Source organism: Coptis chinensis, chromosome 5 (genome assembly GCF_015680905.1).
Source record: "Coptis chinensis isolate HL-2020 chromosome 5, ASM1568090v1, whole genome shotgun sequence".
In the NCBI taxonomy this organism is placed as follows: Eukaryota; Viridiplantae; Streptophyta; class Magnoliopsida; order Ranunculales; family Ranunculaceae; genus Coptis; species Coptis chinensis.
In genome coordinates, this window is record NC_141460.1 from 66,751,395 (window position 1) to 66,763,209 (window position 11,815).

At 38.9% G+C, this 11,815-nt stretch overlaps 1 protein-coding gene, 1 long non-coding RNA gene and 1 pseudogene across 4 annotated transcripts; 2 read left to right on the forward strand and 1 right to left on the reverse strand.

Moving 5' to 3' along the window:
- Window positions 1–1,031: 1,031 nt before the first annotated feature.
- LOC147498447 (uncharacterized) lies at window positions 1,032–3,139 on the forward strand. Of its 2 annotated transcripts, XM_086560425.1 has the most exons (3): window positions 1,165–1,489; window positions 1,581–2,115; window positions 2,745–3,139. In XM_086560425.1, exons 1-3 carry the CDS (start codon window positions 1,356–1,358, stop codon window positions 2,865–2,867), a joined length of 792 nt encoding a protein of 263 aa, XP_086416551.1. In that variant the 5' UTR covers window positions 1,165–1,355; the 3' UTR covers window positions 2,868–3,139. The 2 variants fall into 2 exon arrangements, with proteins under 2 accessions (XP_086416552.1, XP_086416551.1); XM_086560426.1 differs by lacking the exon at window positions 2,745–3,139 and having other exon boundaries at window positions 1,032–1,489; window positions 1,581–2,357.
- Window positions 3,140–3,593: 454 nt separating this feature from the next.
- LOC147498448 (leucine--tRNA ligase, cytoplasmic-like) lies at window positions 3,594–8,555 on the forward strand (annotated as a pseudogene). The gene is made up of 4 exons (XR_015195491.1): window positions 3,594–4,775; window positions 4,943–5,074; window positions 5,251–5,322; window positions 5,466–8,555. The product of XR_015195491.1 is annotated as a leucine--tRNA ligase, cytoplasmic-like (transcript).
- Window positions 7,468–9,813, reverse strand: LOC147498449 (uncharacterized). Its single transcript, XR_015195492.1, has 2 exons — window positions 9,479–9,813; window positions 7,468–8,372 (listed from the first exon to the last, which is right to left on the reverse strand). It is a non-coding gene; the product is annotated as an uncharacterized LOC147498449 (long non-coding RNA).
- Between the last annotated feature and the right edge of the window lie 2,002 nt (window positions 9,814–11,815).

Genomic DNA, 11,815 nt, shown 5'->3' on the forward strand with positions numbered 1-11,815 from the left:
ACGCTTCTTCCGACCTGAGGTTTCATCGTTTGAGGTGTCTGTAATCATGTTGATTACTTTCTCCTCATCGTGGTCGGAGGAGTGTTGTCTCTTGTTGTGCCTCGACCGACCTGGAGATCGTCGGGTTGCTCTGCTCCTGCTTCTGTTGTTGCCGTCGTTTCGTTCTTTGTGGGCTCCATTGTTGTTGCCGTGTTCGCTTCGCTTCGCGGCTCTTGCTTCGTTTGCGTTTAAGGCCCAAATTTTGTGCCTTAGGTCGCCTTTAAACTCTTTCAATTTACCCTCCTCCACTAAGTCTTAGAGGTAATGTTTGAGGCTCCAACAATCATTGGTGTCATGGTGGTGGAGCTTGTGGAAGTGGCAGTATGGACGTTCTGGAATGACGATCACCTTGTTGATGTTGGGCTTTAAGTATGGTGCTGCATATATCTTCTTCAGGATTTGGCTTGGCGTCCTGGAGAAGTTGGAGAATTCTTTTTGTGTAAGAGGGCTTGCTGGAGCTGGAGCCCTTGTTGTAATTGTTGGTGTTGTTGCTATTGTTGCCTGAATAGTAGTTCTTTTGTTTGGGCTCTTGTTTGTCACTCACCCCGAGGACTTCTTTGCCCTTGCGCTGGGCCAACCATTCTTCGTACTTGATGTACTTATCTATTCTGTGGTACAGGTCGTCTAAGAGTTCTGATTTGTTTCGCATTAGAGACCCTGCTAGGTCGGAGTCATCCAGGAGAGCGTTGGTGAAGACAGAGGTTGCAAAGTTGTCCTTTAGACCTGGCTCCATTGAGAGGAGCTCCTTTTTGAAATGTCCTAGGAAGGCGCGTATCGTCTTGCCATGTGCTTACTTCGTCATTACTCTGCTGTTACAAAGTTAATGTCTCCTTGATTGTGGCGTTGATTGAGCTTCAAGATTTCGCTAGTTGATTTTCTTCCATAAATGGTCAGAATCGATGCGCGACGAGTGTTGATTCGTTGGGTGCGATCGATGGTGGTGTGGGGACGAGTTGAAGGAAGACGACCTGATATGTGGACACATGAACTGTAGTGTGGAAGGGCGTGGTTACAATATTCATCAAAAAAAAAAAAAAAATTGGTAAACTCAATGTTTAAATTCAACAGGCTATTTCATAAGGATCGTAAAGTTAGCAATACGCAAAAATTGCCAACTCTAATGATTTTGTAATGGGGTTTAACACAAAACTGAAGGCACACTTCTGGGCGGTCGAGTCAAACTATAAAGTACCATTGGCAGTTTGGGGATTAAAGTCAAAAGATGTATAAACATTAGTCAAGTCAAAATTGTTTCGTTAAACCCAAAACCTTCTTCTTTCTCTTATTAAACAAAACAAGAACAAGACTGAAAAAAAATGCGTTTCTGGAAACTAAATTCCTTCAACTCATTAACAAAGTCTCTCAACACTCACCGAACCAGAGCAACAGAAACACTTCCATGGGCAACTTCATTGCTACGCCATTTTTGCACTAGTGACGTGCCCCCAAGGTATAATTCTTCTTTTTTTAAGCTTATGTTTATAACATTGTCTTGGCATTGTATATGATAGCGGTTTTTTTTTTTTTTTTTGATATTCCAGAAGTATTACTATGCCGTTTAAACTTAATGAAGGGAGAGTTCTATGTCCACATACTGTTGATATAGACAAAGTTCGAGACATATTCAGTGTCGTTCTTCGGACTAGTGTTATGAACACGGATAAAGACATAAGTAACTTGTACTATGGAGTCAGTGTCGTACACCATGGAAATGGAGAGATAACTGAAGAAGAGGTAATTCGGTTGAACAAGGAGGTTGCACTTAGAGATGCTGTTCGTAAAGTTATTTATGAGATCTTTTATCATGTGGATAAGCGTCCTTTAGGGGAAGAACCAACTGCTAAGTGGATTCTGGAAGATAGAATACGGTCATCAGATGAAGAGGCTTGGGATTTTGTCATCTCGGTTAACATTGATGGTCCTACTGAGGAGGAATTGGCGGTGATTAGTGAGAAGGGTATTAAGAAAGTTTTTTGGTTTGTTATTCCCAAACGGGGCACGGGTGATATGCGATATGTTGCTCCTTGCGAGGATGATTTCATTTGTTATGTTTTTCCTCAGCAGGCTTTTTGGAAAGTAAGTTCTGCTTGATTTTCATGTTGGGAGTAATATGTTTTGCAATGTTAGATATTAGATGTTGGAGTTAGATGTCCTCTGTGGGGATGTGTATCTTGGGTTTTGCAGAGTTGCTGTATTTTACATGAATTTGGTATACTTCAATACCCCTACAATGTCAAACTTTATTACCGGTATAGAGAGCCCAAGTTGTTGCTAAGTGAATTGAGTTTGAAGTTTTAAACATATATCTTTCGTGGCAATGTCTCGAACAAGTGTGACTGATAACGGATATCTTGCATAGTTTGCTCATGAAGTTACTCTTTATGTAACTATTACTACAAGATAGAACATAAGAACGTTAGAGTATATGGTTAATATGCAAAGAGTAACATTGGCTCAGTTTTTATATAATCTTTTGAAAAAAATCATAGTCGATCTCTTTCCTACTAGTCAGTTGTTTCCTTTTCTGTTTAAACCAAAATCTCTTTGTTTTTCTTATAAATTGTTTCTGTTGAATGCTTTTATGTGCTCTTTAGTTTCCGGTGCTTTTATATATGATATCCCTTTGAGTTAGTTTTAGCTTATGTGGATTTTGATCAGTTTGGTTAATTGTCTCTTGAAGCTGTATAAAATTTATTTTTCAATAGATACTTTGGGCCATTGGGTGTCCTTCTTCATCGTCATCAAATATGCCACCTCTAGCTCCACCGTGTATTGTTGATATGGCCAGACTAATCCACTGGACACCTAGCCGAGTCTCATTTGGTTGACCCGTATTATGCGTTGGCAACTAGGTCATCTCACAACAATTGGCTACATATGAATCCGTCTACATCCACAGCAACATGTTTCCAAAGCCTAATATTAATTCCAATCCTGTCCCAGGTGGGAACCAATCCAACTTCCACCTGAAAGTGCATATATCTGTGAACAGCTTCTCTGCTCCCTAATACAGCAGCTGATTACATCTTTTTTAATAATAGTAATGTTTCATTTATAGTATGTATCATCATTTGGGTTTGCCCTGAGTCCCTGACATCCGCAGTAGTTAGTACATGAGTTTTGGAATCGAATGAGTGATAGAAAGCAGTGGAAAAGAATGCTGAAAATGCAGGTTCAACCAGGTTTTGCAAGTTTTTCAATCAAGATAGCTATAATTTTTTATTCATTGATGTTTCAAAAGAAACTTAAAATTTACATGTTCAGCTATTCTGATTTTCATTCATTAAAGTCGGCCTGATTGTTAATATGCCTTAATGGTTCTGTCATAATACATCTTTATTGTATCATAAAGTTCTCTCAACTTTTCAGGTTTTTTATATTTGTCCACAATCAACTATGATTTTCCTTTACTAACTGATGCAGGGTGGGTACAAGTAAAGGATAGAAAACTGAAAATTGTTACGCAGTGCACTTGTTATCTCAAACTTTGTCTCTCATTATATTTGATAACAAATTTAGACCTTAGTTATAATATAATAATATATAGTTCTGTTGTAATGTTAACGACTGTTTCTCTTTCAATTTAATGAAATTTGAATGCACGTGCTCGAATCAGATACTTCTTTCTTTGTGTAATCCGATTTATTACTGCTATTGTTATAGATATACTGAATTTACATCTGAGTCTAACTAGATGTTCCACATGGTATTAGATTGCTGTATCTAGATTAGAGAATATCTTGTCGTAAATCATATACATCCTCTCACCAGGATGAAATTTCAGATGGTATCTTGATGTTATATATGTAGAGAGAATGAGGAAACTCAGGACTATGTACTTTATGGCTGTCAAAGTGTCAAGTACGAGAGAAATTCTGGGTTGTCTTAAAAGCTAAGTTCAACACGACACACAGGGTTAGTAATGTCTCAAACTTGATCACAATGTGTAAGATGAAAAGTCCTCTCATTAGACAACTATGGTCTGCAACAGCAATTTCTTGCCTAGTGGTCATTCTGACGACCACAGTAGACTCTTAGATTCTCCATACCATGTGGAGAATAGCGTGCACGACTTGATGATTCTTCATAGCTTTGGACTGCAATGGAAAGCAAGGAGGGCACCAACAATCATTAAATTCTGTTGGTCTGGACTACCTAGTGGCACTAAGCAAAATCAAGGTGCTTTGGGGGGAAACTCTGGGAAATCTGGTTGGGGAGTGCGATACCTCTGGACGTGGCCCAAGGAGGGGTATGATGGAAAGGCGCCTAGCCTGTCCGGAGTCTGAAAAGCCCACACTGTCGGAGGTCCCCAGTGGCTAAGTGGGGACAGTATCGTCGTGGTAAGATGGGGCGGGTCTGTAGGGAGCAATACTCAGAGACCACCAGGGAACTTGGCACACTCATTTGAGGACTTGGGAGTTTCAACCTGCTATGCAGAAGAAGAAGAAGGTATATGGAAGGCAATTCACTTGGGATACCAAATATATTGGTGCGCGCTAGGACTGTGGAACAATATTAAGAGTGTGTGCATTAACATCACCAACACTTTCAGAGAAGCCAACTTCGCGCAGATAGTTGTACAAAGAGAGGAGTACTTCCCATTCAAAAGAACAAAGCATTGGTGGAACACAAATCCAGCCAACCTAGAAAATAAGGATCTAACCTACTACAGGTTTACTGACTGAATCTACTTTTGGAGAAGCTTATGATTTCTTCAATTTGATACAAGCATCTTTGTAAGTTTGTAATTTTTACTTTTAGCTACATACGCCCCTTGATTGTTTATGTGACCAGACCCAATTCAGTGGCACATGGCATGTCTAGGCGAGTCTCATTAAGTTGACCCATATTACAGCGTTCACAATTGCTTGAACTAAATTTTGCTTCTGATCCATATTGCTAGAGATCAACAAGACGAATGCCATTTCAGCATTTCTACCAGCAAGCCAGTTCATAGCATCACAACAACCTAACCAACTCTAGTTGTTATGTTAGCCACCTGAGCCTGGTTGGTATCTTTTCTAACTACTTTCAGGTATGTTGTGTTATTCAGTTGTAAATGTGATGTAGCTGTGTCTATAAATCCGAATACTTGTGATATAAAGTAACAGATTGAAATGAAAAACATAATATTGAATTATTGATTGTCTCAAATTTCTAAACTGAGTTACCCTTTGAAGCTTTTCTTTCAAAACTTTTCTTTGTTATCAGGCAAGGTTTGTAGGATTTGTGTTGGGCTTTGCCAGACCCATCCATGGGATTATTATCCCGAACAACAACGAGGTCCGTCCGTCCGTCTCTCTCTCAACTCAAGTAGAAAACCCATCTTTTTATTCTATCCTTTCTCTGCAACTAAGCAATTTATTATTATGCCCTGTGGTTTGTTTGTTTGGGAGATTTATTTTGTTTCCCTCTCAACTTTCTAGGCAACCAGATGAGTTTCGCAAGGTGGGACTGACTGTTGGCGATTGAGTCACATGTTCAGTCTTGGTGGGATGAACACGAGGTATTTAGAGCTGATTCCCGTGATAAACCTACTGAAAAATTCTTTGGCAATTTCCCATACCCGTATATGAATGGGTATCTGCATTTGGGTTATGTGTCCAAACTTGAATGTGCAGCTGCTTATCATAGACTGAGAGGTGCCAATGTGTTTTTTCTGTTTGCTTTGCATTAAAGAGTTCCAAGATCCTTTCCACTGGCTCACATTTTTTCAACCTTAAAGCCTTTGGACTTGGTTGCGAATGGCGGTGCTCTTTCATAACTACAGACATGAATCCCTTCTATGATACTTTTGTTAGGTGGGCAGATGAGAAAGTTGAAGGACATGGGGAAGATTGTCAAGAACGTGAGATACGCAATTTATTCCCCTTTTGATGGCCAACCATGTGCAGACCACGACAGGGCCTTGGGTGAAGGGGCAGCCGTTCAGCCCCAAGAATATACCCTGATCAAGATGGAGGTTGTTCCACCTCTTCCCCCTAAGTTGAGTCCTTTGGAGGGGAGAAATGTTTTTGGCTGCTGCAACTTTGAGACCTGAGACTATGTATGGGCAAACAAATTGCTGGGTTTTGCCTGATGGGAAATATGGGGTCTTCTGAAATCAATGAGACTGATGTTTTTATTGTGACTTGCTTGACTGCATTAAGTGGTAATGATTTGGTTGGTTTGGCTTTAAAATCCCCCTGGCACGTAATGATACGATTTATGCCCTCCCCATGCTCACTATCAAATCGGACAAGGGCACTGGGATTTTGACCAGTGTTCCCAGTGACTCCCCAGATGATTTTATGGCCTTACATGATTTGAAGCAAAAGCCAGCTCTCAGAGCTAAGTATGGTGTGAAGGATGAGTGGGTCTTGCCATTTGAAGTTCTTCCCATCATCAATATCCCGGAATTTGGGGACAAATCTGCTGAGAAAGTATGCTCGAATCTGAAAATTAAAAGCCAGAATGATAAGGATTTGCTTGCAGAGGCCAAGAGGTTAACGTACTTGAAAGGGTTCACTGAGGGAACCATGCTGGTTGGGGAATTCACTGGGATGAGAGTCCAGGAAGCGAAGCCATTGAGGGTGTTCTGTACAGCGAACCTGAGAAGAAGGTCATGTCGAGGTCAGGTGATGAGTGCGTTGTGGCTCTTACAGACCAGTGGTACATCAGATATGGGGAGTCAGAATGGAGGAAGATGGCAGAGGACTGCTTATCGAACATGAAGTTATACGGCGATGAGACACGACATGGATTTGAACACACCTTGGGTTGGCTGAATCAGTGGGCTTGTTCTAGGTCTTTCGGACTGGGGACTTACATTCCTTGGGATGATCAATTCCTTGCTGAGTCTTTGTCTGATTCCACACTTTACATGGCATATTACACCATCACTCATTTACAGAATGGGGATATGTATGGATCAGACACCTCTTTAGTAAAACCAGAGCAGTTGACAGATGAAGTCTGAAACTTTGTATTTTGCGATGGACCATACCCCAAATCGTCTGATATCCCGCCATCAGTTCTTAATAAAATGAAGCAGGAGTTTGGATACTGGTACCCGTTTGATCTCCGAGTCTCTGGAAAGGATCTAATACAGAACCATCTCACTTTTTGCATTTATAATCATGCTGCTATTCTAAGCCAACATCACTGGCCACGTGGTTTCCATTGCAATGGGCACATCATGCTCAATTCCGAGAAGATGTCCAAGTCTACTGGGAATTTTTGGACCTTACGCCAAGCTATTGAGGAATTTTCTGCTGATGCAACTCGATTCTCCCTTGCTGATCTATGCTGGTGATGGAATGGATGATGCAAACTTTGTCTTTGAGCAGCAAATGCTTCAATCCTACGCTTACAAAAGAAATCTCCTGGATGAAGGATGTTCTAGCTGCCGAGCCATCTCTAAGAACAAGCCCCCCATCTACTTATGCTGACCGTGTTTTTGAAAATGAGCTAAGATTCACCATTACACTGACCGAACAACACTAGAAGGAGTATATGTTTCGAGAAGCTCTCAAAGTTGGGTTTTATGATCTCCAGGCTGCCCGTGACGAGTACAGTTTCTCTTGTGGTGTTAGAAGCATGAATCGTGACTTGTTGTGGCATTTCATGGATGTTCAGACACAGCTAATCACTCCTATCTGTCCTCACTATGCTGAATATGTTTGGAAAGAACTTTTGAATAAGGATGGATTTGTTGTGAGTGCAGGTTGGCCAGATGCTGATTCACCTGATCTCACCCTGAAGAGTGCAAATAAGTATTTACAAGACTCAATAATTTCCATGAGGAAATTGCTCCAGAAACAAGTCTTGGGTTCTAAAGAGGGGAAAGAAAAAGGGTACTCCCGAAACTCACTCAAGTGAGGAAAACAAGCCGAGAACAGGTTTGATTTATGTTAATGAAAGGTACAAAGGGTGGAAAGAAAGGTGTTTAACAATACTTCTAAGCAAGTTTAACACTGAGACTCGTACCTTTGCACCTGAAGAAGACATTTGGGAGGCACTAGAAACAAGCTTTGAAGGAGAAGTGGTGAATTTTAAGCAAATCCAGAAGCATTGTAGGCCCTTCTTGAGATTCAAGAGAGATGAAGCACTTTGCCTTGGACGGTTGGACCCCAGGCCTTGGATCTGAACTTTCCATTTAGTGAGATAGAAGTCCTTTGGGAGAATTTGGACTTGATCAAGAGACAACTTGGCCTCGAACATGTGGAGGTTTTTAGTGCAAATGATGAAGGCGCTCAGGGTAGAGCAGGGCAGCATGGTGAGTTGCTGAGAAGCACTCCTCTATCTTCTGGAAGTCCAACTCCCATATTCTTAAGCTAGTAAGAATATTCACTCTGTGTTCTGTTTTTAGTTATTTTTTTATTTGAAGACAATTATATTTTCCTCTATGCATTTTGTCATTAGACTTGTTTTTTTTGGCATCATCCTGATCCCCCCTGCTTTATTTAACTTTCTTTGTTTAAAAGTTACTCTCTGGAATTAAAGGCGATCAATCCAATGAAGGCTTAAGCCTCAAAGTGTTGTTTTAAACCTTGACAACAGTAGGGAATGATCCTCAGAGAAAGATTGCTTGTGTGCAAGGGTTTACCCAAAGGAAGTATCTTTGCATTATTCTAGGAAAGAACATTAGCGCTTTGTAGAGAGCCCAGTAACTCAACAAAAAATGTCCATGCTTAGTAACTATAACCAATCTGTTTTGTTCCATCGAACCGGCCCAACCAGAAACAAGAGCTGCATGATATAGACCACGAAAAAAATGCATAGGTTTTCGTGTGTTGAATTCAGTTTGGTAAACAATTATAAAGCTCACCATCTGATCTGCATTCCTCTATTGACTTGCTGGGAGATTAACATTTGAAAAGAGTTCAGTACTTTGGTTAGAGATGTCAATATTGCAAAATCCATATTTGAGATTTCACTGAGGTGTTTAGTGTCAGGTTGTATAAGACTTGCTTGCACTTGTTTCTTATAGAGTTGGACTGCTGTCTTCAACTTCCATCATTGAGAGAGTGAGGCCTGATTAATGTAGACCTACTATTCTCTTCAGCCTCCTAAGCATGAGTCCCTGAAGAATCTTCTTTGGGATTCCTTCATTTTTATAGACACCGATGAAGCTTACCCTGCTACATGATGTCAGCTGGATGGTCCTTTTATTTACGAAAGTGATCCGGATTTCAAAAGTCGTATTTACTCAATGTTTTTTAAGTAATAAGGAGGTAATGATCCTGGTTCAATTCTGTGAAAATTGTTACAGTGCCTCCACTGGTCAATCCACCCCCACTGCCAACAGACACATAAACTCACAAGTTTTTTGCTTAAATTTCCTAGGTCTGTTCATCTTCTTTGTTGTTGGATAGATTTGAATTTTGAAGGTAATGTATGTTCATGAATTGCAGGTTAGAAGCATCAACTTTTAGAATTTTGTATGTTCATGTTGCACAAATCCAAATTTTGTTTTCTCTAAAGCGAGGGGCCAAATTTTCGCTATAGGTTCACATCTCTTGTGGGCAAAAACAAAAGAATTGAATGTACTTGGCTGTATTCCTGTAGCTGAAGACTTGTTGCACAACTTTTAGAGACCTCATAAAAGTATGTTTTCAGCATTATATTTTGGCATTTGGCCATGAGTAGGTGGTTGTTTTTGTTTGTCAAAGCAATACGCAACTCTGAATTTCCTATGATGGTTTAGAGATTTTCAGTTTTTTTTTTGTTGCCCCATGTATGGAAAAGTTTGGTTGCTCGGTTTGGCTAAACACTATTTCTCATTTTCCCTTGTTTCTTTTTCTTCAATACGCCTTCATTGTTCCTTGTTAAATAAGGAAAAAATTCAATCACTGAGTTTTGTTAAATAAGGAAAAAATTCAATCACTGAGTTAACAAGCATACATCCCATTTTCATAATACAGTTCAGAACAGAACCCATACCTTCCTATGCAAGTTCCATTGAGCTAGCTCATGAACGGATGGACCTCCTCATTTAGAAAACCTAATAAGAGCATCTGCAGTGGTGCACTTTTTTTGTCATTATCTTTCTATTTTCGTGATTTTGTAAAAAGAGATGAAATACCTTTTTTCAATGGAGGTGGATCGATTATTGCAAGAATATTAGCGGGAAAAAGAGAGAGGGTACAGTTTGGGAGAAAACAACTTCTTCTGTTGTACATGCCGGATAATAAATTACCAATCAGAACATGAACTAGTATATTTTGACCTATGTAAACTGCTGAAATGCTTGCCCGAATTAACTGATCTTTCCTCTTCGACGCCTGAATCAACTGATATTAGGACTACGTAAAATTAGTAAGTCCTTCACAACACCAACAAAATGGTAGAAGAAAAAACAGAGATTTGTCCTTGCGAAGCATAACGTAGTAGCATACATCAATCAATATGGCCTCCGCATGTAAGCCTCATGTTGAGTTTCCAAGAATTTCAATTCCTCCAATGTAACACAGCCTTATTTATTTGCTCCTTTTTGTTTTTTTTTTTTTAAATGAGAGACCACATTTTGTTAGTATGGCGATCTCCAGGAATTGATAATATTTCTTAAACTATGAAATTACTTGAATCTGATTCTTTCATTATTCGATTTTCCATATTTGACGAATTTCAGTAGTCGATAAATGTAAGTAAGGTTTCCTCAATATTAAGGGATTCATATTCAGAACGGTTTCATGTCTATGCACATTACGAAACAACATCATTTTGCTTAGAAATTGAGAACAAAATGTTTTACCGCCCGCAACGAAAACATGCATGCACTTTTATCTCAAGCCAACTGCCATACCCTGCTTCTTAACAACCCTTGTTATCTCATAATAACTTTTCTTATAAAAATTAACCTAGAAATTGAGCTCTAGACACTTTCTTTAGTGTGTTTTTTGTCTAGAGAAAAACTAACATTATCTTTTGATTTTACTCCAATTTTAATAACACGTCACTTTTGGGTGTATTAACTGTTTTTGTGCAGACTGTAGGTGTGTGTCAATCGAGACCACTCATCAAGTAAGGGTGCGTGTGTATTGTTCTAAAATGTAGTGCAATCAAATAATACAATTGTCTTATAAAAAAAAACCATTTGTCCTTTTACAATTTGAATTACATCAAACAAAGCTTAAACATGTTATTCAAAATTATCATAGATACATTTTAAATTGTTAAAGCTGTATTGAAATTAGTTGTAATCAACATTACTTTTTTCCGTTTTTGAAGTTGATGTTTTCCATATTGTTTTGATCTCTCCATAAATTCATCTCACTTTTAATTGGAATTTTGTAGATTTCAGATGAATTTTAGTTATTTTGATTAACCACTACTCTTTTGGTAACTGATTTAGTTTCTAGCTTTTTTTTTTTCTTGGTAGTTGGCTTTTTTAGTTGGGACTAATAAAAGAGGTCAAAATTGTAAAAGTCAGTCTGAAATTTGAGACAGATGTGAAATTTCATTTTTTATGGAGGAAAAACAAAATAAAATTTTGCTATTTCTTCTGAACTTAAGAAATTTGCATCTTTACCTATATCCAATTTTCTGAAAAATTAACATAAATTAAAATAAATTAAATAAATAAACAATGTTACTCTGTCTGCCTTGCAGTAACAATATAGTTCCTCGAGACCCGACTCAATTAGTAAGTCGGATAAGGAATTCCGATTTAAGGAGTCTGCCTAAAAGTGGTTAAAAATTAAAACAAACAGAAAGCCCATCGAAGTATCCTAACATAATTCTTACCGATCCTCATATTTGGTAGGATTCAGTAGTTATGATCATTCATTGGAAG

Bases quoted from the DNA above. Each gene is read 5' to 3' on its own strand.
- LOC147498447 (XM_086560425.1), top strand. From the start codon at position 1,356: ATGCGTTTCTGGAAACTAAATTCCTTCAACTCATTAACAAAGTCTCTC. The intron at 1,490-1,580 runs GTATAATTCTTC...TTGATATTCCAG, and splicing joins ACTAGTGACGTGCCCCCAAG to AAGTATTACTATGCCGTTTA. The intron at 2,116-2,744 runs GTAAGTTCTGCT...ATTTTTCAATAG, and splicing joins CTCAGCAGGCTTTTTGGAAA to ATACTTTGGGCCATTGGGTG.